This window comes from Osmerus eperlanus, chromosome 3 (assembly GCF_963692335.1).
Source record: "Osmerus eperlanus chromosome 3, fOsmEpe2.1, whole genome shotgun sequence".
NCBI classification, from domain to species: Eukaryota; Metazoa; Chordata; class Actinopteri; order Osmeriformes; family Osmeridae; genus Osmerus; species Osmerus eperlanus.
In genome coordinates this window covers 1,947,257-1,969,330 of record NC_085020.1, presented here as the reverse complement: position 1 = coordinate 1,969,330, position 22,074 = coordinate 1,947,257, and the positions used below count along the sequence as shown (strand labels likewise).

Here is a 22,074-nt window from a genome sequence, read left to right as displayed (position 1 = left end):
GCTGTTGGTTTGTCTGCATAACTGTAGTTATATTTCAGTGCGCTATTCTGTGAGTAGGGCTGAGCTTAAGCTTGATCTCACTTGATCTCCTCACCAAAGAACATGGGGATGTCCAGTTTGTCCTCACGGTCTACTTTCCTCTTGATCATGACGATGTAGACAGCATACAGCACAGCCCCCGCCAGCGACCACAGAGAACCTTAATCCACAAACATCTCTCATCACTCTTCATGCGGCTTTCCAGAAACTACCCCCAGAAACACCCCACTACAGCTTACACAGGCACCCATGCTTATCCATCCAGCATCAGTCCCTCTGCACACACTCCTAAGTGGGTTAGTGACACAAATTAATAAATGTATTATTATGGGATGTGTGAGGTGAGGTGGGGTCCATGGTTACCTATTGCTCCATTGCCGTCTGGGCTGTCCATGCTGGAAAAGCTGACCATCGCAACTCCTCCCATACTGAGTAGGGAGGCACACACAGCAGGTCAACACCAGGTCACACCAGGACAAAACCAGGTCAACACCAGGTCACACACCCGCTACTTTGCCATTTCTATTGTACTCGCTATGAAATATATTTTTGTTGCTTGCTTTTTTCAACAGGTACACCATTGCACTTTTTGAGGTTCATGTTGTTTAATTGTAACTTGTTTAACTACATGCTCTTATGGTTCTTCCCTTTGGGACTTATTTGGTTTTCACAATGTGTGCTTCATGTTTTAGCTGCCGTAATGTTTGGGGCTATCTTGTTGTTATGATCAGTGACCTATGCGCTTTTGTAAAGCTCTCCCTTGGAAGTCGCTTTGGATAAAAGCGTCTGCTAAATGCATAAAATGCATTTCTAGGAGAGTCCATCATGGTAGCTCATCCAGAGGTGTGTTAGTAATCAGCAGTGATTTACCCAGTTCCTGACACGTGAGTTACAACAGGGCCAAACAGACCACACCACAGTGGGAAAGTTTGTCTTAGTCACTTCACCATGTGTGCCAAAACATGTTCACTTCTTATTCAATTCAAAAATGGTATATCCCTGATGGGCAATTCCTGAAAGCAAAACCTGGAATAGTAGCTATAGTTATCTTTGTTACTAGTGTACCTCAGAGCCACCGCCAGCAGTTTGGACAGGGTGAAGCGATCGCTGCTGTTGCTAGGGAAGATGGCCGCCAGGATGAGGGTGAACAGACCTGGGAGCAGCGTGACAGGAACACAACAGAGCACGTTATTCATTCAGCACACGCTGCTAGCCCAAACCACGTCTAAACCACGTCGTTCAAAACGGGGAAGTGACTAGCTGGAGGTATAACATTTAAGAGCTGAAAAGAAAAATGGACATCTGTGATAAAAGCCATTTTGACAGAGTGAAACTTTAAATACAGTTTATCACCAAGTAATTTACGTTGCTGTTAAAGGCTGTGACTATGGCTACGGATGAGGCAAAGTTTCATCTGAGGATGACGACTCACCTGAAGTAGAGGATAAAATGTTCACTATGGCAACCTGGGTGTCTGACAGGGCCTCTTGGTAGGACAGGTTAGCTAGGAACCACTGAGAGGGACGACAAGGACATGAGTCAGTGTGACACACCTCTGATGAGCACTTCCTGTTCAGGATAATGGCTTAGGAGGTTACACAGGTTATTACATACAGGTGTTTACAGCTGAAAGTTATCTTGATAAATGATCTCTGGTCACTGCATGCATAATGTACCTGATCTACACTATTCATGAAGGGCAAAGCTATCTGTCCACACTCTCAATAGACATTGCCACAGGGCCAGGAATAACATAACACTGACAATCTAACTTCTAAACCTCATCTAAACCTCGCAACTAATAACAAGTCAACGACGAACAACACAACTGGCAGTGTATAAACTGAGTTTGAAGAAGGTGAAATGAATGGCTTTCTGCAGACCCACACCTGCAGTGCACAGGCACAAAGAGGAACTGGCTTTCCTTAAGTGCAGCATTACCAAGCGAGCGATGAAACTCGAACGTGACAAACACCCCGTCGAGCAGGGACCTGCCGACCTGGCCGCTCACCACGAAGCAGAAGAAGAAGCTGATCTTGGCCACGTCGGAGACGGTGAGCTTGGCCACAGAGCGGAGCATGGACTCATGGTCCCTGGCGGCGGGGTAGGACATGCGGGACAGCTTGGCCTCCAGAGCCTGGGTGGACGGCAGCTGACGAACCTCCATGATGTTGCTGAAGCGTACACGCTGCTTCCTGGAGGCTGGGGGGCGGATAAAGGATGGGGGATAGGGGGATGGAGGGATAGGGGATGGAGGGATAGGGGATGGAGGGATGGAAGGATAGGGGGATGGAGGGATAGGGGATGGAGGGATAGGGGATGGAGGGATAGGGGATGGAAGGATAGGGGATGGAAGGATAGGGGGATAGGGGGATGGAGGGATAGGGGGATAGGGGATGGAGGGATAGGGGGATGGAGGGATGGGGGGATGGAGGGATGGAAGGATAGGGGATGGAAGGATAGGGGACGGAGGGATAGGGGATGGAGGGATGGAAGGATAGGGGATGGAAGGATAGGGGATGGAGGGATAGGGGATAGGGGGATGGAGGGATGGGGATGGAGGGAGCGAGGGATGGATCAAGGGGTGGATGGGGAAAGAGAGGGAGAGACAGATAAATGGAGGAGAGGGGATGAGAAGGGGGTGGAGACGGATAATTTAAACTCAATAAATCAAACTCACTTTAATTACATGAACGAGTGGGAACTGATAAACTGGCATCATCATAATCTATCATCATCCCCCCTCCCATATGTACGACCCAGAAAGATAATAATAAGATCTTTTTTTTGTTTTCCTCTTAGGGATCATAGATAAACAAGATGATTAAGGCTGAGGGTTAAAGAACGTTCAAGAAAGGCATCCAAGAGGGAATCCGTCCAATCACAGCTCACCAGCACCCTCTGCAGCACAATCATGAAATCCATTGCAGGGTTTTTTTCCTTCATAGAAACATGTATTCTGTATGACATTTTAAACTACATCATATCATTTGATTTATATAGGAATTATATATCTAAAGCAATCATTTGAACATACCCAATCCAAAACCAGTAGCATTATAACACCTGTTTCCCCTACCCCCCCCCCCCGGAAGGTCAAGTACATTTTATTAAAAATATATATTTTTGTATTATTTATTTTTATATTTATTTTTTATTGGGCGCCAGATCACAAAATAAGTAATTCAAGGTTACCTTTCCTATAAAACAGGTCTATAGCTTGCTCTTTTATTCAACAAACTAAATGGCCTTATGTTATTTATCTTATTTACACGACGGCGTGTCATTTCTGTCTCATGGTCGCCCTCCCCCCCCGCCCTGTAAACCTAGGGGAAACACTGAGTATCTAAATCTGTGTCACATTGTGTGAGTACCCACTAGAGTCACAGGCTACGTTGGCACAGCTGCTGAGCTCCGTAGGAACATCCTGAAACTTCACTGGAACATACAGAGGTTCACTCTACAAAGAAAACACAAATCAGCCAAACAGCAAACAGTGCATGAAATCTGAAAACAGCTGCTAAACGAGTCTATACTCACTAAAGAGTTGTTCAGACTGGGATCAGTGGTGCAGGGGGCAAAGTACGCCTCAGCATCAGCAAACTGTGGAAACAACGATGCCGTGGTCAGCGCACGCCTCAGAAACACACATCCGTGCATTCAAATACATCACAGACAAATCACATGTTATCTGTTCAGCTCTTTTTACAAGCGCTGTTAACAAGGGCTTCACAAGACAAAAGAAAACATCGGACATCGCCCTCTTGTGGTTGGAGTGGGTAAGGGCCACGTACGAAGGCAGCGTGTCGTCCTCGCAGGGTCCCTGTGCACTGCTGTCTCCAGGGACGCCACAGCAGGAAGCCCAGCAGGTACAGGACAAACATGGAGGTCTTAGTGAAGGTGCTGAAGAACGGCTTGTTGTACTCCTGCCTCTTGAATATGTACTGGAGAGGAGAGACACTGGGTCAGGGTTCGTTTTAAATGGGTTTGAAACAACTCCCTCTTTCTATTCTTACTGTGACGTATAAAAAAAAACACACCTATGACACAGCAAATATAACAGTTATATAAAGTGTCTTACGGAGGTGAGCTCTGAGGAGGCCACCCAGATGATGTCCACCAGCAGCAGGATCACCACCCCCAGAGCCATGCGTCTCCTCTGGGCCACGGAGCTGCCCTGGGAGCCCATCCGGTTCATGATGAACACCCACACCATCTGGACTGCTGCTGGGGGCACACAGGTCAACACACACACACACACACACAGGTAAACACACAGGCGTACAACCACACAGGCAAACAGACAGACACACAGGCACAGCGATAACAAATAAAACAAAACAGTTCGGAATATGTTCAACTTTAAACAGGACACAAAGACAGCCACCTGGTAGCTGTTCCGCAGATGTGTCTGTACCTGTGAATCCCTCTGAGGGCGGTTGGGGGAAACAGTGGCCTCCTCACTCCCTCAGCCTGAAACAGGGTGAGGAGATCAGGAAAGTCAAGGCAGCAAACGGCTCCTCTCAGATCAGCTTCCTCCACATGGCTGCGTAACTCCAAACACTGTGGCTGGGTTAAAAGGCAGAGGATTTCCATCAGGGGGCCCAGCTTCAAATCCAACCCGGGCCATTTCCTGCATGTCCTGTCCTCTCTCTCTCTCTCTCCCCTTATATTCCCTGTCATTTGACACAATTTATATTCCAATAAAGCAGAAATGCACTTAAAAAAAGAACACACAGACAGAATCTATAATGGCTTAGTATAAAAGAACCAACAGTAACCCCATTCTAAGAGCTGTAGAGTGTTACCTGCTCTAAAAGGCCCGTTGGTGTTGTTTGTCCTCAGTTTGGTGACTCAGAGCAGCCCGAGTCCAGAGGGATTGGTGAGGGAAGCTCCAGGGCAGCTGCGGTAAACAGGTACGACAAAGAGCCAAGTGAACACGCGGAGCCCGATTGACTTGCAGCGTTACCTGTTAAACCTCACCGCTAGGTGTTAGCTTAGTTTGTAAATTACTTCACTAAATAAAACCCACGAAATGGGCTGTTTTGATGACAAGGTCATGTCTGACTACTGTGAATGTAACATACATCATTCATTCTTCTTTCCTTGAGAACATGTGATTTGATATATCTTACATTACAAAAGCTTAACTAACAAAACACCCCTTCTGTATAAAGGCCTACCTATGCGCTTGAGACGAGCTTCGTATTGCTACACAGTCTCGAGCCGACGTGCTGCTGCCCATGAAAGACCTCATTGTTCAGTGTTTGCTCAGCCATCACATGCCCTACAACTATACATTGGGCCTTGGTAGGCTAACTCGTTTTGAAAGTGTGATTTCAATGCAGTGATTAGTAACGTTATTGTTGGCGAATCTAGTGTTTTGTATTGGTAACCTAGTGTTCATCATTTTGATTTCCTATTCCTCTTCTTTCCGGATGCCACGCCGCAATTTCCTATTGGGGATTAATAAAGCAGGTTGCCCACTACAATGCTGAGACATGTTCAATTAAGAAATGTTATGTTTAAGAAATATCTTTGGAACGTAAAATTAACATGCCCAAACTTTTCAATGTGATACCAATAATGGTTTAAATCAAGAGGTGTTTTGGGTAAGATACTTGGCTGTGGATATCTAGTTTGTAGCAGGTTCTCTTATTTAGTGATACGTTTTATAAGCAGTCTGTCAAGCCAGTGAAAATAGCTAGCTATACATTTGACTGTTAGTTAGTTGGTTTGAACTTTACTGCCAAATAGTAGCCTACTTACTCGGCTAGTTTAATGTAGGATACAGTTATAAAATTATTCAAAACATTAAGTGTGTTCATTTGACTTTACAAAAATGTATTCCGCAAAAAATATGACACTAGTTCACAGTGGCTGATGTCACTGATGTCGTGGTATCTCCACATTAAAACAGCCAATGCATCAACACATATAGCTATATGTATTCTATAATGTAGGCTAGTCTATCTGCAGGCAACTTAAACATAGGTTGTCTTACAAAATAATCTAAATCCACACTTATAACAGTAATTATTGCAGATCTTTCTATATTTTAGAAACGGTAAACAATTTACCAACAATGACACAATTGTTCGAAGCGAAATATAGCTCTTTCGTTATTATTAGCTCTAGCTAGACGGCTAACAGCGTAGATAAACTAGCCATATCTTAGCATGTAAAAACTAGCGTTAGATACCTGGAAAGATCGATAAACAATTCGTATTTACCTATCTGCTGTGTGGTATCGATTAGTTTGCTAGGTACGAGAGTAGCAACCCACTTCGTCTTTGCAGATACAACGACACTTGTAATCGACAAACATGAGTGATGATAATATAAATATAGCTGTTAAACTGGTTGTAAACATTAGCATTCCTGCTTCTTCCTGCTCAGGTGACTTCACTTTAAGGCACTGAACGAGGCTTTGCCTTCTGGGAGATGTAGTCTTATTTCACAGTGCGATTTCCAATGTAATACATTGGAAAAACAAAACTGTTAAAAGGGTGAGCAAGTGGGACTTTAGCGGTCGATGTAATCAAAATATTATTGACGAATTTAAACAGCAAAATAAGGTCTTCAACACAAAAATTATGCAGGGCGGTCAAGGGTTAGATTCATTCTTACACGAGATCCACCGAAAGTATTCCTGCAACACAAAACATTCCATATAATGAAAAAGTAAATGCTTCGATTGTGTTGTTTACACGAAAGCTCAGCGCAATAGCCTAAAGGTTTATGATCTGATGGAAATATGATAGTAGCCTATGTGTAAACATGTGTTTTAACTGAGGGATTTTAGTGTCATATTAGTGATTGTCCAGCCCCTCAATAACCATAAATTGTGTCTTCGACTGCAGCAATTTTTGGAATTTGTGTTTTGTGTGCTGGATAACTGATAGGCTACATGCGTTGAGAATGAATTTACAATTGGAAATTATACATATGTTCAAACGTATGCTGTATATGTTTTGGGCCCCAAAAGATATCTTGCATCTGCAAATGATTCTGATTTTTACTATTCTCTCACAGGAAAGGGCATGCTCCGTGATTGACAGCTTCTGCGAGGAACTCTGCCTGCATCGCTCCCCGGCGTCAGCCATCTTGCCTCTCCCTGTTTGCCTGAAACCTAGTGCGGAAGTAGAAACTGCACTGTGCGGGTTTAGGGTTCCGCCTGTGGACGGCTTGCAAGATCATACACCCGACACAGCCTGTTCTCCACCAAAGCAGATATCGGTGATTACCTCAAGAGCAAGAGATGGCAGGACGGTTACCGGCGTGTGTTGTCGACTGCGGTACAGGGTAAGATATTCAAACTAGACCGCCTTGCAGAGAGAGCACGGAGATTTTGGGTGTCACCGAGCAGACGTTGACAGCAACTGGGTGTGTTTGCGAGCTAGCTTGCCATCATAGCATCGTTGTAGCCTTCCTTACCCATTCATTGCAAAAATCGTGATTTTAAATCGTGTTGACCATGCACGCCTGGTCAATATAAATCGATGTAAGGTGTTATCATTTTCAATTAGCTTGCTACACTAAAAGCTGATATTTGCTATCATCATCAGAAAAGATCTTCCTGTCGAAAGGATTTCATACTAGCAAGCATCCACCCATAGACATCTTTCTATCTGCTCTTTCGCCTCGGAGCCTCAATGTTATATAACCTATGCGTGTCCTATGCGTATGGGGAGTGTATGCAGTAATGTATACAGTTATTGGCCATTTGACTTTGGAAAATGCAATTCATAGTTAGCTAAGTATTTTACAGCGGTTGCTCATAAGTCCCGGCTTTGAGCACGCGCACAACGACTTCCTACATTGTCGACACTTCCTCATTCAAGCTTTTTAGTCCATATATGGTCGTTTTTCGGCATCCGAACATGTTTTTTTGATTAAGTTCTCTAATTTCTCCCCTTTACTCGTCGTCTGCTTTTCTACTTAATCCATTTTATTATCCATTAGATATGATGTCATGCATTTTCTATTAGGGAAAATCATATTATACAGACAGGAAAAATCATAATTAGGGCGACCTCACGATTCTAAAACAATGTTTGCATTGGTTGTACTAACTTCCGCTTCTCTGTCAATCACGTACCGTGTATTGACTGGATCACCGTTGTACTTTTGGTGACTTTTTGGATTTATCCATATACATCCAACTTTATCTCAACCAACCGACTTTATGTACATTGAATCTACTAATTTTTAGGCCTCCCTACACGTTTCTCACAAGAACAGCACCCTCCACCTTTTCGTGTAATCTTCAGTGACTAAACATGAATACATGAGTCTTATTAATAAATATCTGTTTCAGATCCTGTTCCTTTTAACACAGTCTCCTCCGAATAACAGAAGCCTGGTATGCTAGCCTGGTATGCTAGACAGGGGATGGATACTGTTGTGGTGTGTTTGCATGTAGAGACCTGAACTCTTCACTCCCTGTCTTGCATACCTCTCCACATCCCCCCACCCTCTGGGTCATTAGCTAGTGCATCTGGTCTGAACGGCCCAGGAAGAGATGTCTGCTGCTCAGGAGGGAGAATCAAGCTACTGCTTCTGCAGAGCAGATGTGGTGAAACGCTGAGAAGGCTTAAAGGCTAGCTGCTAAGGTACGAGCCTGGCAGCTGAGCGTGGTCCACATGAGTCATGCAAAAGAAGTGAGAAAACTGCTCTTTCCTCTGGCACAGTCAGTGATGGACTATTTTTAGAGCTTAATGGCATAGAGACAGTGCTACTGCTGTCTTTAAGCTAATTCTGATCTTCCTGGCTCAAAGTGAACCTATTTAATTTGCTACTGAGTGTTGCTTTTAGGAAAAGCGAGGCAAATCATTCTTGATTGGGAATCTCAAAGCAATGTTCAAAGAAAAGCAGCAATACCTCATTTTATAGTTATGTAAATGCAGAATTTTCAGGTTAAGCATCCACAGAAATGGGATAGAGCCAAGTTGTTTCTCAGCCAACATATATTTAAGATTAGCTCTTTAAACACGGATTAAGCACTTGTCACATACATGACTTGCCTCGTTTGTAGCCAGGCTGGCCAGCATTGTTGTCAGTGTTTCGTTACATTATTAAACTTCAGTGACTGAAGTATGTCTGTAGGTTGCCGTGGTGTAACTAGTCTTGTTTAGGCTGGTTGATGTTCAGACAAGCCTGGACTGTTCTGTGGAATGAACTTAAAATCCAAGTCTCTGTGTCCTCCACAATCTGAGTTATCTGATACTACACAGGCTATTTTATATCAAATGGTCCTAGTATGTACAACCTCATCTAGAGAACCTCCCAGACTTAGTTCCAGTAAAATTATTTGATCACGTCCTTTTGAAGACAGGCAACACATCCTGTCCTTTTCCTATGAACTTCAGTTCAAAGAAGGCAGTGTTATGGCCAGGATGTAGCCTAGCATGGCCACAGTGCTCTTGGCAGGCCTCGGTAGTGTCCTCCACCAGCCCTCCGCAGGAAGCTGGTAAGCACTGACTCGAGCATCGGCTACATCTGGATAGCACGTGCCCAGCCAAGACCCACTTCACTTAGGAGCTAGCTGAGGAAGGCTGTAAAACAGTCTTTGATGCTAAATGTTAAAGGTGTTCTCCAAGGGTTTGTTTTGATGCAGGCAAAATGATATAAATGGTTGAAACCTCTTTGGTCGATGGTGGTGTTGATCAGTCTACGACATGCTACATGGCTAACACTCTTATCTCCTGTGCAGGTTTCACAGAGATGTGCACCAACTAACTTTTTAAATTTGTGTATGTCTCACACTTTCAATTTAACTACTGACTAGTCAAATACTATACAAATCCCTCTAATGCAACGACCATATTCAAGAAAGTGCATTTTAGCATAAGTAGTTCCTTAGAGTCCGAGTGTGACATGAATGGCCCTTTCACAGCTCTCCCGGCGTCTCTATAGAGCCATGAGAGCTGGCCCACAGCCAGCCTACGACATTCAGCAGGACAGTGATGGTATTGATCAAAAGATAAGTTTAGGAAAGATAGCCAAATATCTTTTAACAAAATAAACTCGCCTGTGTGCCAAGTGGGTGCAGAACACTGGTGGATTAAGGGTTTAGCTACTGTAGGAGGTGGTGTGATTGATGATGGGTCGCTTTCTCTTGCAGATACACTAAACTGGGGTACGCGGGGAACACAGAGCCACAGTTCATCGTTCCATCATGTGAGTATGTCTGCTGGGCAGGTTCTTCTTACTGGGCAGGTTCTCCTTACTGGGCAGGTCCTCCTTACTGGGCAGGTCCTCCTTACTGGGCAGGTTCTCCTTACTGGGCAGGTTCTCCTTACTGGGCAGGTCCTCCTTACTGGGCAGGTTCTCCTTACTGGGCAGGTTCTCCTTACTGGGCAGGTCCTCCTTACTGGGCAGGTTCTCCTTACTGGGCAGGTTCTCCTTACTGGGCAGGTTCTCCTTACTGGGCAGGTTCTCCTTACTGGGCAGGTTCTCCTTACTGGGCAGTTTCTCCTTACTGGGCAGGTTCTCCTTACTGGGCAGTTTCTCCTTACTGGGCAGTTTCTCCTTACTGGGCAGTTTCTCCTTACTGGGCAGTTTCTCCTTACTGGGCAGTTTCTCCTTACTGGGCAGTTTCTCCTTACTGGGCAGTTTCTCCTTACTGGGCAGGTTCTCCTTACTGGGCAGGTTCTCCTTGGGCGCCCTGGTACCTCAGCGGGTAGGGCACCTACCACATAGTGGCCTGGGTGTCTCTGTCTAATAAAGTGAAGAAAAAAAAGTTCCTCCTTACATTAGGGAAGTGGGCTGAGAAAAGCATCTCTAGTCTCTGTGTCGACATACAGATAAGAAATGAGCTTGTCTTTTATTAAACCGTGTCCTGGACTAGGCACGTAGATGTGCGTACCTAGTCTGCTGTACATTGTCACTAGGATGAAATCAGCCTGATAAACATTTCTCTCCTCTTCCTCATACCTCCTCTCCTCATTTCCGCTTTCCCTCACTTTCTCTTCTCTACCTCTCTTTTACCACTCAACTTTTCCCATCCCTCCCTCTCTTTTGTCTCAGGTATTGCAATCAAAGAGTCGGCCAAGGTAGGGGACCAGGCCCAGAGAAGGATGATGAAGGGGGTGGATGATCTGGACTTCTACATCGGTGACGAGGCAATAGACAAGCCCACGTATGCTACAAAGGTACCGTGCCTTCTTTAAAAATATCCGTAAGACCACAACAAGACCAGAATATGAGCGCAGCAAGACCTTGAAAAGTCCGCAGTATGCCCATATGAACAACATCCAAAATACGCCACAAGCGAATCAATCAATCGATTATACCTGTAAGAAATCCTGAAAGCCGTCACTATTTATTCCTTTCATTACAAATACGATGCTTATTCACGCACATCGTACCCTATCTTATATTTTATACATATTCTGTTAACGACACCACATAGTTTGACTAGCACAGTGCCAGTCAGAGAACACTACGTCACAGCTGCACCTGCGCGCTGCACCTGCGCGCTGCACCTGCGCTCTGCACCGCAGATGAATCCATACCTCTGTGGACCTTCTGTGCTACTCCGTCTGTTATTAAAGGACTGTTACAGAAACAAACAACACATCAAAAACAGTGGACCCTGCTGGCTCCAGCCGAGCGTCTCAAAGTACGGACTGACTCACACGAGGGACAAGCAGAGTGGCTCGTGTTGGTCTGGTTATGTGGGAGTCAGGTGAGCTGTTAGGGAATCGGGCTAGTAATCAGAAGGTTGCCGGTTGGATTCCCGGCCGTGTCAAATGACGTTGTGTCCTTGGGAAAGGCACTTCACCCTACTTGCCTCGGGGGAATGTCCCTGTACTTACTGTAAGTCGCTCTGGATAAGAGCGTCTGCTAAATGACTAAATGTAAATGTTATAAACATGCAGCTGTACACTGCTGTGCGAATGCAAAAGGCCTTAAGGCAGGAGGTACAGAACTCCTGAGTGTTCCGACATCAAGAGTTTGTCAAGTGTTTTCTTGCTGATCTAGGCAACAATTTTTCGTCACTCTCCAATACTTTGCTTAAAGAATTGCTGGGTTTCAGTGTTGAAGGATTTCGGTACCTATAGAAACTAAATTAATTCCATCACAAAAGCCTGCATGCATGCAATTTCAATCACCGTTATCAACACAAATCCTTTACCTGATAAAGGAATGACCACCATATATCTTCCCCCTGGCTTATCAAGTCCTAATGGGATTTTACACATTAGTGAATGACCTTTGATCTTTCCTTCCCAGTGGCCCATCCGTCACGGTATCGTGGAAGACTGGGACCTGATGGAGAGGTTCATGGAGCAAGTCATCTTCAAGTACCTGAGGGCGGAGCCAGAAGACCACTACTTCCTGCTGGTAAGAGACGAGCTTCTGGCCGCTCGTGGGTGTTCTGTGAGACATGCTAATGGCTCGGGGCTTAGTACTGGAGTTACGTTAGTCCAGGCCCTGTCCAAACATACACTCTTCCTGGAGCAGAGTAATGCATGTTTGATCGTCTCAATTCGTCATCTTTATCTGAATTAGCTGGTTCTTCATTTGTAAACTTCTGGTCTCGTTTGTTCTCCCCTTGCAGACAGAACCACCTCTGAACACACCGGAGAACCGAGAGTACACTGCCGAGATCATGTTCGAGTCCTTCAACGTCCCTGGACTCTACATCGCCGTGCAGGTAGGGCCATTAGGGAGCCGTCTCTGTGCAGGTAGGGCCGTTAGGGAGCCGTCTCTGTGCAGGTAGGGCCGTTAGGGAGCCGTCTCTGTGCAGGTAGGGCCGTTAGGGAGCCGTCTCTGTGCAGGTAGGGCCGTTAGGGAGCCGTCTCTGTGCAGGTACGGCCGTGCTCCAGCGAGGCGTCTCTGCAGGTAGGGCCGTGCTCCAGCGAGGCGTCTCTGTGCAGGTAGGGCCGTGCTCCAGCGAGGCGTCTCTGTGCAGGTAGGGCCGTGCTCCAGCGAGGCGTCTCTGTGCAGGTAGGGCCGTGCTCCAGCGAGGCGTCTCTGTGCAGGGCAGACCTTCTCTCACTGCAGAGGAAGAGAGGGAACCCTGAGGGGAAATTACACAGCTTTCAAATGCTTACCTTCTCAGACACTGAGACACCTTTCCTTTTAAGGAACTCTTTAATTTTTATTTTTATATCCTCCAAAATATAATCCTCTTATCATAATTAGAAGCACCTTTTTAATCATTTCAGAGCTTTGCATAATTTCAAGATATCATTCGTCCACGAATAATATCTTGATGATGTAGAGCCGGAGTCAGGTGGCTGAGCGGTTAGGGAATCGGGCTAGTAATCTGAAGGTTGCCAGTTCGATTCCCGGCCGTGCGAAAATGACGTTGTGTCCTTGGGCAAGGCACTTCACCCTACCTCCCTCGGGGGAATGTCCCTGTACTTACTGTAAGTCGCTCTGGATAAGAGCGTCTGCTAAATGACTAAATGTAAATGTAGAGCATTTCATTGTAGAGCTGCGTGTAGCGTGATTCGCTCAGCCTTCTTGCCCTGCTCGCGCAAAAAGTCGCTAGATTTGTAGCTAGTCACTACATATTACTTTTTTTGTCTCTAGGGAAGGTGATTTGCTAAATCTAGCTAGCGACATTGTTGCTGAATTGGCAACACTGTTTCACCGATACAATTAACCAATAAACATTCGTATTGTCGGTTAACCGTTACCGTGCTAATGTTGTGTAGATGATGATGAGATGTTACATTTACATTTAGTAATTTAGCAGACGCTCTTATCCAGAGCGACTTACAGTAAGTACAGGGACATTCCCCTGAGGCAAGTAGGGTGAAGTGCCTTGCCCAAGGACACAACGTCAGTTGGCATGACCGGGAATCGAACTGGCAACCTTCGGATTACTAGCCCGATTCCCTCACCGCTCAGCCACCTGACTCCCCGTTGTGTTGTGTTCCCGTTGTTGTGTGTGTGTTCCCCAGGCAGTGCTGGTGTTGTGTAGATGATGATGAGATGTTGTGTGTGTGTGGTCTCCAGGCAGTGCTAGTGTTGTGTAGATGATGATGAGATGTTGTGTGTGTTCTCCAGGCAGTGCTAGTCTTGTGTAGATGATGATGAGATGTTGTGTGTGTGTGTGTGTGTTCCCCAGGCAGTGCTGGTGTTGTGTAGATGATGATGAGATGTTGTGTGTGTGTGTGTGTGTTCCCCAGGCAGTGCTGGTGTTGTGTAGATGATGATGAGATGTTGTGTGTGTTCTCCAGACAGTGCTGGTGTTGTGTAGATGATGATGAGATGTTGTGTGTGTTCTCCAGACAGTGCTGGTGTTGTGTAGATGATGATGAGATGTTGTGTGTGTTCTCCAGACAGTGCTGGTGTTGTGTAGATGATGATGAGATGTTGTGTGTGTTCTCCAGGCAGTGCTAGTCTTGTGTAGATGATGATGAGATGTTGTGTGTGTGTGTGTGTGTGTGTGTGTGTGTGTTCCCCAGGCAGTGCTGGCTCTGGCTGCCTCCTGGACCTCCAGACAGGTGGGGGAGAGGACCCTGACAGGAACGGTCATCGACAGCGGGGACGGAGTCACTCACGTCATCCCTGTGGTGAGTGACACAGGCTGGGTTCTGACACACGCTACACACACACAAAAGTTAGAAAAAGTTATCAAATCTAGAAAAAAATCCAGCTGTATTTTCATAAACCCCTGTCAGTTTTTGATTTCAATGCTCTCATCCTTCTGTCTGGTTGCTAGGCGGAGGGCTACGTGATTGGCAGCTGTATAAAGCACATCCCCATCGCCGGGCGTGACATCACCTACTTCACCCAGCAACTTCTGAGGGAGCGGGAGGTGGGAATCCCTCCAGAGCAGTCGCTGGAGACAGCCAAGGCAGTCAAGGTGGGCCAACAACTACATTTCCCATCAAGCCCCACTGTCTACTTCCTGGATGTGATGAGGCTGGAGCATTGTCCCTAGTTCTATACCCATGACTGTAACTTAAGGAAGTTCAAGGTTATAGTTGAAGGGTATATTAAGGAAATGTCTAATTGTATGATGTAATTTGATCTCTGTTTCTATGGAAAGCTACAGTTGTAGGTCTACAGCTACATTTTCTAATCCTGTGACATGTGAATTCATACAGGGGGGTGAAGGTAAAATCATTGTAAGAACAGTAGATGGCACCATTGTCTCTCCTCATAAATGTCACAACTTATTTTTAGTCCCCTGCTTGCCGGAAGGTCTGGATTTGTTGAGTATTTGCTATTCATCGATTTTAAGAACCCGGGGACCGAGAGAGATACTTGTGGTATTTGATTTGCCCAGATTATTATTCAAAACTTGACTCCCCTGGTGTGAAGTGTGTGGTTGCCATTAGGACTCCACTTGTAATTGCTCCTTTGATATCAGTCAAATCAATTGTGATTCACTGCACCTCTCTTTTTGATTCAAAGACCCACATTTTTCTAGAAAGGAAGGAATCAACATTCTGCTGGGTTCCTTCTGTTGAAGACGGTTCTTTGTTATTTCAAGACGTACACCCAGGCTTCCTGGCTAGAGAGACCTGATTACAGCAATTGTTTCCTTGATTTTGAGGGTAATTGGAAAGCATTTGTATTTGCTGCCCATCGTGGTGTGTTTTGTGGAGAACTTGTACACGTGACGGATGGAAATCACACTCGTGTTTGTTTAACGTTGGTAGTTAGGAAGAACACTTCTGAGGGACCTTGCTGGTTGTTTCAAGGAATGGGTCTTGATTGCTCATCAAGGACAAAAACACAGACAACACCAACATGCGTTGTTTTGCACACGCCACAATCTGGAGAATAAAGAAAAGGATCTAGTGTAGATCACCTGTACACTATGTTCTTTTTTATGTATTAAGGTTTTTATGTATTAAGGTTTTTTATGTAGGTTTTATGTATATTTTTTTCAATGTAACGTTTTACTGTATTTTTTTGGATGGCTTTAGGGTTTGTTGCTTAGGATTAGACGTTGAGGTGTGTGTTCACACCCCTCCCGTGACTCTCTCCCCCCCCCACCCACCCACCCCCCCAGGAGCGGTACAGCTACGTGTGTCCGGACCTGGTGAAGGAGTTCAGCAAGTACGACACGGACGGCTCCAAGTGGATCAAGCAGTACACCGGCATCAACGCCATCAGCAAGAAGGAGTTCACCATCGACGTGGGATACGAGCGCTTCCTGGGACCGGAGATCTTCTTCCACCCTGAGGTGAGTGAGCGCGGCACTGGGCGTGGGAGGAGGTGTGGGTGTGCAGGGGCCCGGCGGTGTGGGTGTGCAGGGGCCCGGCGGTGTGGGTGTGCAGGGGCCCGGCGGTGTGGGTGTGCAGGGGCCCGGCGGTGTGGGTGTGCAGGGGCCCGGCGGTGTGGGTGTGCAGGGGCCCGGCGGTGTGGGTGTGCAGGGGCCCGGCGGTGTGGGTGTGCAGGGGCCCGGCGGTGTGGGTGTGCAGGGGCCCGGCGGTGTGGGTGTGCAGGGGCCCCGCGGTGTGGGTGTGCAGGGGCCCCGCGGTGTGGGTGTGCAGGGGCCCCGCGGTGTGGGTGTGCAGGGGCCCGGCGGTGTGGTTGGCTTGCACGGTCCTGCTTATTTACTGTGTTGTGTGAGGTAACATCAGACGTATCGTGACAGAGCTAGAGGTCTTTCATCAGATGTAATAAAAGCCCATTTACACAGTTCTGCACGAACGTCTGCTACAGGACCATGGAAACCGGCCAAATGGTGTGAAATTCAGGTCATGTTTGTCGGTGTGTGTCTGTATTTTGTCTGGATGTGTGTGTGTGTGTCTGGATGTGTGTGTGTGTATTAGAAAACAGCTGACCGTGTCACCTTTCTCTCCCTCAGTTTGCCAACCCAGACTTCACCCAGCCCATCTCTGAGGTGGTGGACGAGGTGATCCAGAACTGCCCCATTGACGTCAGACGTCCCCTCTACAAGGTACCCCCCCTGCTGCCTCTAACAGAAAGCCAGTACCGAGCCTGTAGTGAACAGTGTCCATAGTGAGATATACTAGCGAAATACTAACCTTTCCCTGACAACTAAAACAAAAATATTCACTTCTGATCATTGATTTTTCTGCTGTACTTTCTCAAAACTCTTTGGGTCAGGATGGAAGCGTCTGCTTGGTGAATAAGACATAGACCTCCCCGGTAATGCTCTGCTCTGTTTCCCCAGAACATCGTTCTGTCTGGAGGCTCCACCATGTTCAGGGACTTTGGCCGGCGCATGCAGAGAGACCTGAAGAGGACGGTCGATGCCCGTCTGAAGATGAGTGAGGAGCTGAGCGGCGGGAAGCTCAAGGTGAGGCACCAGCCCTCCCTCCACCCCTCCCTCCCTCCACCCCTCCCTCCCTCCACCCCTCCCTCCCTCCCTCCACCCCTCCCTCCCTCCCTCCACCCCTCCCTCCCTCCACCCCTCCCTCCCTCCACCCCTCCCTCCCTCCACCCCTCCCTCCCTCCGCCCCTCCCTCCGTCCCTCCGTCCCTCCCTCCCTCCCTCCGCCCCTCCATCTCTCTAGCCTGGCCTCCGTCCCTCCCTCCCTCCGTCCCTCCATCTCTCTAGCCTGGCCTCCGTCCCTCCCTCCATCTCTCTAGCCTGGCCTCCGTCCCTCCACCCCTCCCTCCATCTCTCCCTCCCTCCATCTCTAGCCTGGCCTCCGTCCCTCCCTCCATCTCTCCCTCCCTCCATCTCTCTAGCCTGGCCTCCGTTCCTCCACCCCTCCCTCCATCTCTCCCTCCCTCCATCTCTAGCCTGGCCTCTGTCCCTCCACCCCTCCCTCCATCTCTCCCTCCCTCCATCTCTCTAGCCTGGCCTCCGTCCCTCCACCCCTCCCTCCATCTCTCCCTCCCTCCATCTCTCTAGCCTGGCCTCCGTCCCTCCCTCCCTCCATCTCTCCCTCCCTCCATCTCTCTAGCCTGGCCTCCATCTCTCCCTCCATCCCTCCAGCTTAGCCTCTGTCCCTCCCTCCCTCCAACCCTCTGGACTGGCTTGAGTACAGGGATGCCGTACATATTTGCCCGATATCGATACCTTGACATTTCAGTAACTTTCCTGCAGATGGACATTAACACTACAGGAGAAAAGCTCAATTCCCATTTTGTATTCATTTGTTGCAATCATGTTTACCATACTCATGCAGTAACCCTTACATTCTTATATTATTGAATAGATGCCGTAATGCAATGTAATCTATTAATTGTTACCCTCATCCATTCATTATATTTCATTACTGGTGATTGATTTGTCTTTCCAGCCGAAGCCAATCGATGTGCAAGTCATCACACATCATATGCAGAGATACGCCGTGTGGTTCGGAGGGTCCATGTTAGCATCAACCGTGAGTATCACAGCCTACCTAGAATAACTTTGGTCGAAAGTGTTATTGTCATTATTAACCGTATGGATGGGAGTGTGTCCCTGGACTGTTAAAGGATTGACCTCCTGAAGTCTGATTCAGATTGACAAAAATACATCATGTGAAGGCAACTACTCTTTAGAATATAGCCTCTGCACTTTATTTTGGATTGGTAATTGATGTCTGCATGATTATAATCATCATCATTCCATTTCAAATTCTGAATGTGAACGGCAGAGCAATTAAATTAGCGAAAGTGATTTTCTATTGGAGAAAATACACAATTTAGAATGCTTTGTGAAGAGTTCATTTACAAAGGGTGATTATGATTGTTTTGACATTTTACCTTTGGACGTTACTCATCATGAGTCAACTGAGAGTAGATGTTGTCTGACAGAATATTTTCATGTACTCTGTCAGATTATTTAATTTCGGTTTGGCAAATGTAAAATGCTGCTTCAACTGTTAAATTACTTAAGTGAAAGGAAATAATACACTTCAGCATTCATGTGCTTCCTGTTTACGCAGATTAGTTTAATTTCACTTAGTGAACTTTGTCCATCTTAATTATGGCCCAATTTTGTGGATGAAGTTCATTTGGATGACAACATCATTACTCGTACAAATCTGACCCAATGAAACTGGATTGTGCATATTCACAGACTCATGGTTCTGTAACAAGCCTACAAAAATAACAACAGGGTTTCACAACATTATCAAAGAGACGTGTCATTTTAATGTAATTTTGTATTATTTCACACAACATCAAAGTTCAGGAAGACTCTGATAGTGTTGTGATGTATTCTCAGTGAACCTGTTGTCAACATAAGTGCCCTGTCTGTCCTCCAGCCTGAGTTCTACCAGGTCTGCCACACCAAGAAGGACTACGAGGAGATCGGACCCAGCATCTGTCGCCACAACCCCGTCTTCGGAGTCATGTCCTAACTGGGGTGGAGCTCTCATAGCAGATTAGTAGGGGGTGTGGAGGGGTGTGGAGGGTGTGGGTGGGTGGGGTGGGGTGGGGGGGTAGTCGGTGAGGGGATTCAGGGATGGTGCTCTTTGATTGCTCGTTCACTCTGGATGTCCGGATCGAGAGGGAGATACAGAATCATTAAAAAAGAAAAGAGAGAGACCAGACCAAACCCAGTCCGGCTGGAGAAGAGTTATTCTGAATGTTCCTTTTTCTTTCTTTTCTTTCTTTCTTTTTTTTTTCTTTTTTTTCTTCGCTTTCCAAAATGAGGGGAAAAAAATGGTTTCTGAACCAAACCGATTTAAGATCGATTCCAGATCTGTTGAGCAACATACAGAACGCTTAATTATGATTATAATGATGATGATGGTGAGAACGACAACAGTAATATTGGTGAAGTCATAAAACATTATTTATGTTTATTGAGCATGAGTCTGGGCAATATCTGAAGACTTCATATTTTGTGATCATGACAAGTTTAGAACATATTATTGTCTCTTTATTTCTGCTTCAAATGCACTCTTTGTGTATCACGGCAAGAGCTTGTTTATATTTCATACAAAGGTTTTTTATATGTAAAACTTGGGAAATCAGGGGAAAACATTTAATGCATACCAGTATCAGCAAGTGACTGTTTTAACCCTTAATGCAGCTTTGATACGCAGTATTTTCTTAAGTTTGAAAAAGAAATAAGTTTCCACCATTCGATTCCATCTTTTTCCTTGCTATATGCCCTTTAATTCCCAATACATTTATCTATGTTTGCTTTCGCTTTCCACCCATGCTAGATACCCACCTCTCAAACGCAACGAAAGAAAAGAAAGAACTGCTCATGAAATATTAATGGTAAAATTGAAAAAGAGCGACTGTTTGACCAGTATTGTTAGCCTAGAACTCTCTTTCTTTTTTTTTATTATATACCAAATTATTAAAAGGACAGGATTTCTGTATTTAATGCCTTGCAACATTCCAATAAAGGCTCAAATTTGTTTCTAAGTACACGATTCTCTTGTGTGACCTATTTATTTCGTGTTAATAGGATTGGATAATATGTTTTTAACAAAATTCTGGTCTATTCATCACAAAATGGACTATTGCCAATAAATGACCTAGATTGGAATGACTGGTTAGACGTATGTCCCAATACACCTGGCATCCACAACGTGCTGTGAGGATGTTTGTCTGCGGTGTTTAACATGCCTCCTATCAGCGGTTGGAAGACAGGTGTCAGTAGCGTGCTCTCAGAAGGGCAGCCGCAGAGACTACCGAGATAGAGAACACCTTCCTGGGTCCACATGGTTGCTCAGCCCCAGAGCAGGAGGAACTGAAACCCTCTCACCCCTGACTGGCTTCCAGGATGTCAGTTCTCTGGGAAGTCCAATTCCAGTGTCTCATTCGACCATGATGCAGGTTCTCAGTGGCTGTTTCAACAACCTTCACCTGTTGATGGAGGACACAAGGTTTGCTGTGCCACTTGAGGGCATGCCTTTCTTGTATATATATAGCTCATTTAAAAAAGAATCATTCCCTGCTTTTGTGGCGATCAATCCTGCAGATAATGGATTCTTGCTGAAGACGATACCAACGCTGGGAAGACGCAGTCTAAGATCTCCATTCAAGTGGTGTTGTTCCAGCAGAAAAATCAATTTGGGGCACTGGGACCTAAATGGTCTATTTTCTAATGGTATTGTTTGTGCAAAACAGGACAAAGAATCCTGTGAGGTGTAGCCTACATCTGCTGTGACAGAACAGATGAATTATGTTGACAGAGCAGAAATTGCAGGTTGGCCTCAGAATTAGAATGTGTTGTAGACGAAATGGGTTTATTCTTGTTTAGGGTTTTGCATTTAGTGAGAGCATTGTGTTGCTAATTGAGTTCACGTTCAGTCCAATTGCAAATCATTGAAAACACTACCATCGACAATAAATGCAGGTTCAATCACATTTTACGTAGACCTTTGATCTTGAAGCAATCTGCTCCACATGCCTGTGAATACTGAATGGTGAGTGGCTTCTGCGTATTTAAATGCTCCAATATTTTGTTGTTGTTTGACAACAGAGTAACATTCCTGCGAAAACAACACACCACACCGATACAATGCATTCAGGCTGTATCAGAGAAACATCGTAATCTGACCATCAGGGGTCTCTGTAACCACAGATCAGTTAGCCTACATCTGTTGAAGCTCGTCTACAATGTGAGTTGAATTCAACGAATCTGTGAACCTACTGTAGGTCTTAAGGGAAATTACAGAACCTCATTCAGTTGTGGAATTCCTTTCAAGCGCAGGGAGACAGGGACACAGAAACACAAATTCTGTTCAATCGTACACGGTGAATCCACAGTCATTATAGCTTGGTTGAAACACCTCTCGCCGGTAGACGAGTGTCCTCAGAGGGCATCACACCTGAGGTCTCCAGGCGCACATTCTCCTGAGATTGAGCAATGAACCCGCAGAGCAGCCATGTCTAACATCATAGTAAATCAGAATCTGGGACTTCTTTGTGGCTGAGTTAAATACCAGTGTGTCACCTAGAGCAGATCGATTCCACACCGCTTTTCCTTCTGGGACTTGAATAGCCGTCCCCTTCACATCATACAGAACATCCAATATCCCGATTCATTTGACGGCTAATGGGAGCTAGACTCGGTTGATTGCGGGTCCTTGTCTGTTCATAACTGAAACACAAAAGCAATACGAGGTCTATCTTCTGCGAGGGGCCGGAAAACAGTCTGTTCCTGTCTTGAACGGGTGTCAATTATGAG

General features: G+C 45.9%; 2 protein-coding genes across 2 annotated transcripts; one reads left to right on the top strand and one right to left on the bottom strand.

Annotated features, from left to right (window-relative positions):
• Positions 1-77: 77 nt before the first annotated feature.
• On the bottom strand, positions 78-6,498 carry LOC134016955 (solute carrier family 35 member F5-like). The gene is made up of 12 exons (XM_062456201.1): positions 6,273-6,498; positions 4,848-4,942; positions 4,457-4,608; positions 4,121-4,266; positions 3,834-3,983; positions 3,580-3,642; positions 3,418-3,499; positions 2,051-2,241; positions 1,472-1,553; positions 1,105-1,192; positions 403-467; positions 78-199 (listed from the first exon to the last, which is right to left on the bottom strand). The coding sequence occupies exons 4-12, from the start codon at positions 4,253-4,255 to the stop codon at positions 78-80; spliced, it is 978 nt and encodes a 325-aa protein (XP_062312185.1). The 5' UTR covers positions 4,256-4,266; positions 4,457-4,608; positions 4,848-4,942; positions 6,273-6,498.
• A 583-nt stretch (positions 6,499-7,081) lies between these two features.
• On the top strand, positions 7,082-20,306 carry actr3 (actin related protein 3). The gene is made up of 12 exons (XM_062456388.1): positions 7,082-7,344; positions 10,166-10,221; positions 11,071-11,195; positions 12,280-12,390; positions 12,608-12,703; positions 14,469-14,576; positions 14,726-14,869; positions 16,028-16,201; positions 16,829-16,921; positions 17,159-17,284; positions 18,236-18,319; positions 19,187-20,306. The coding sequence occupies exons 1-12, from the start codon at positions 7,301-7,303 to the stop codon at positions 19,280-19,282; spliced, it is 1,257 nt and encodes a 418-aa protein (XP_062312372.1). The 5' UTR covers positions 7,082-7,300; the 3' UTR covers positions 19,283-20,306.
• Positions 20,307-22,074: the final 1,768 nt, after the last annotated feature.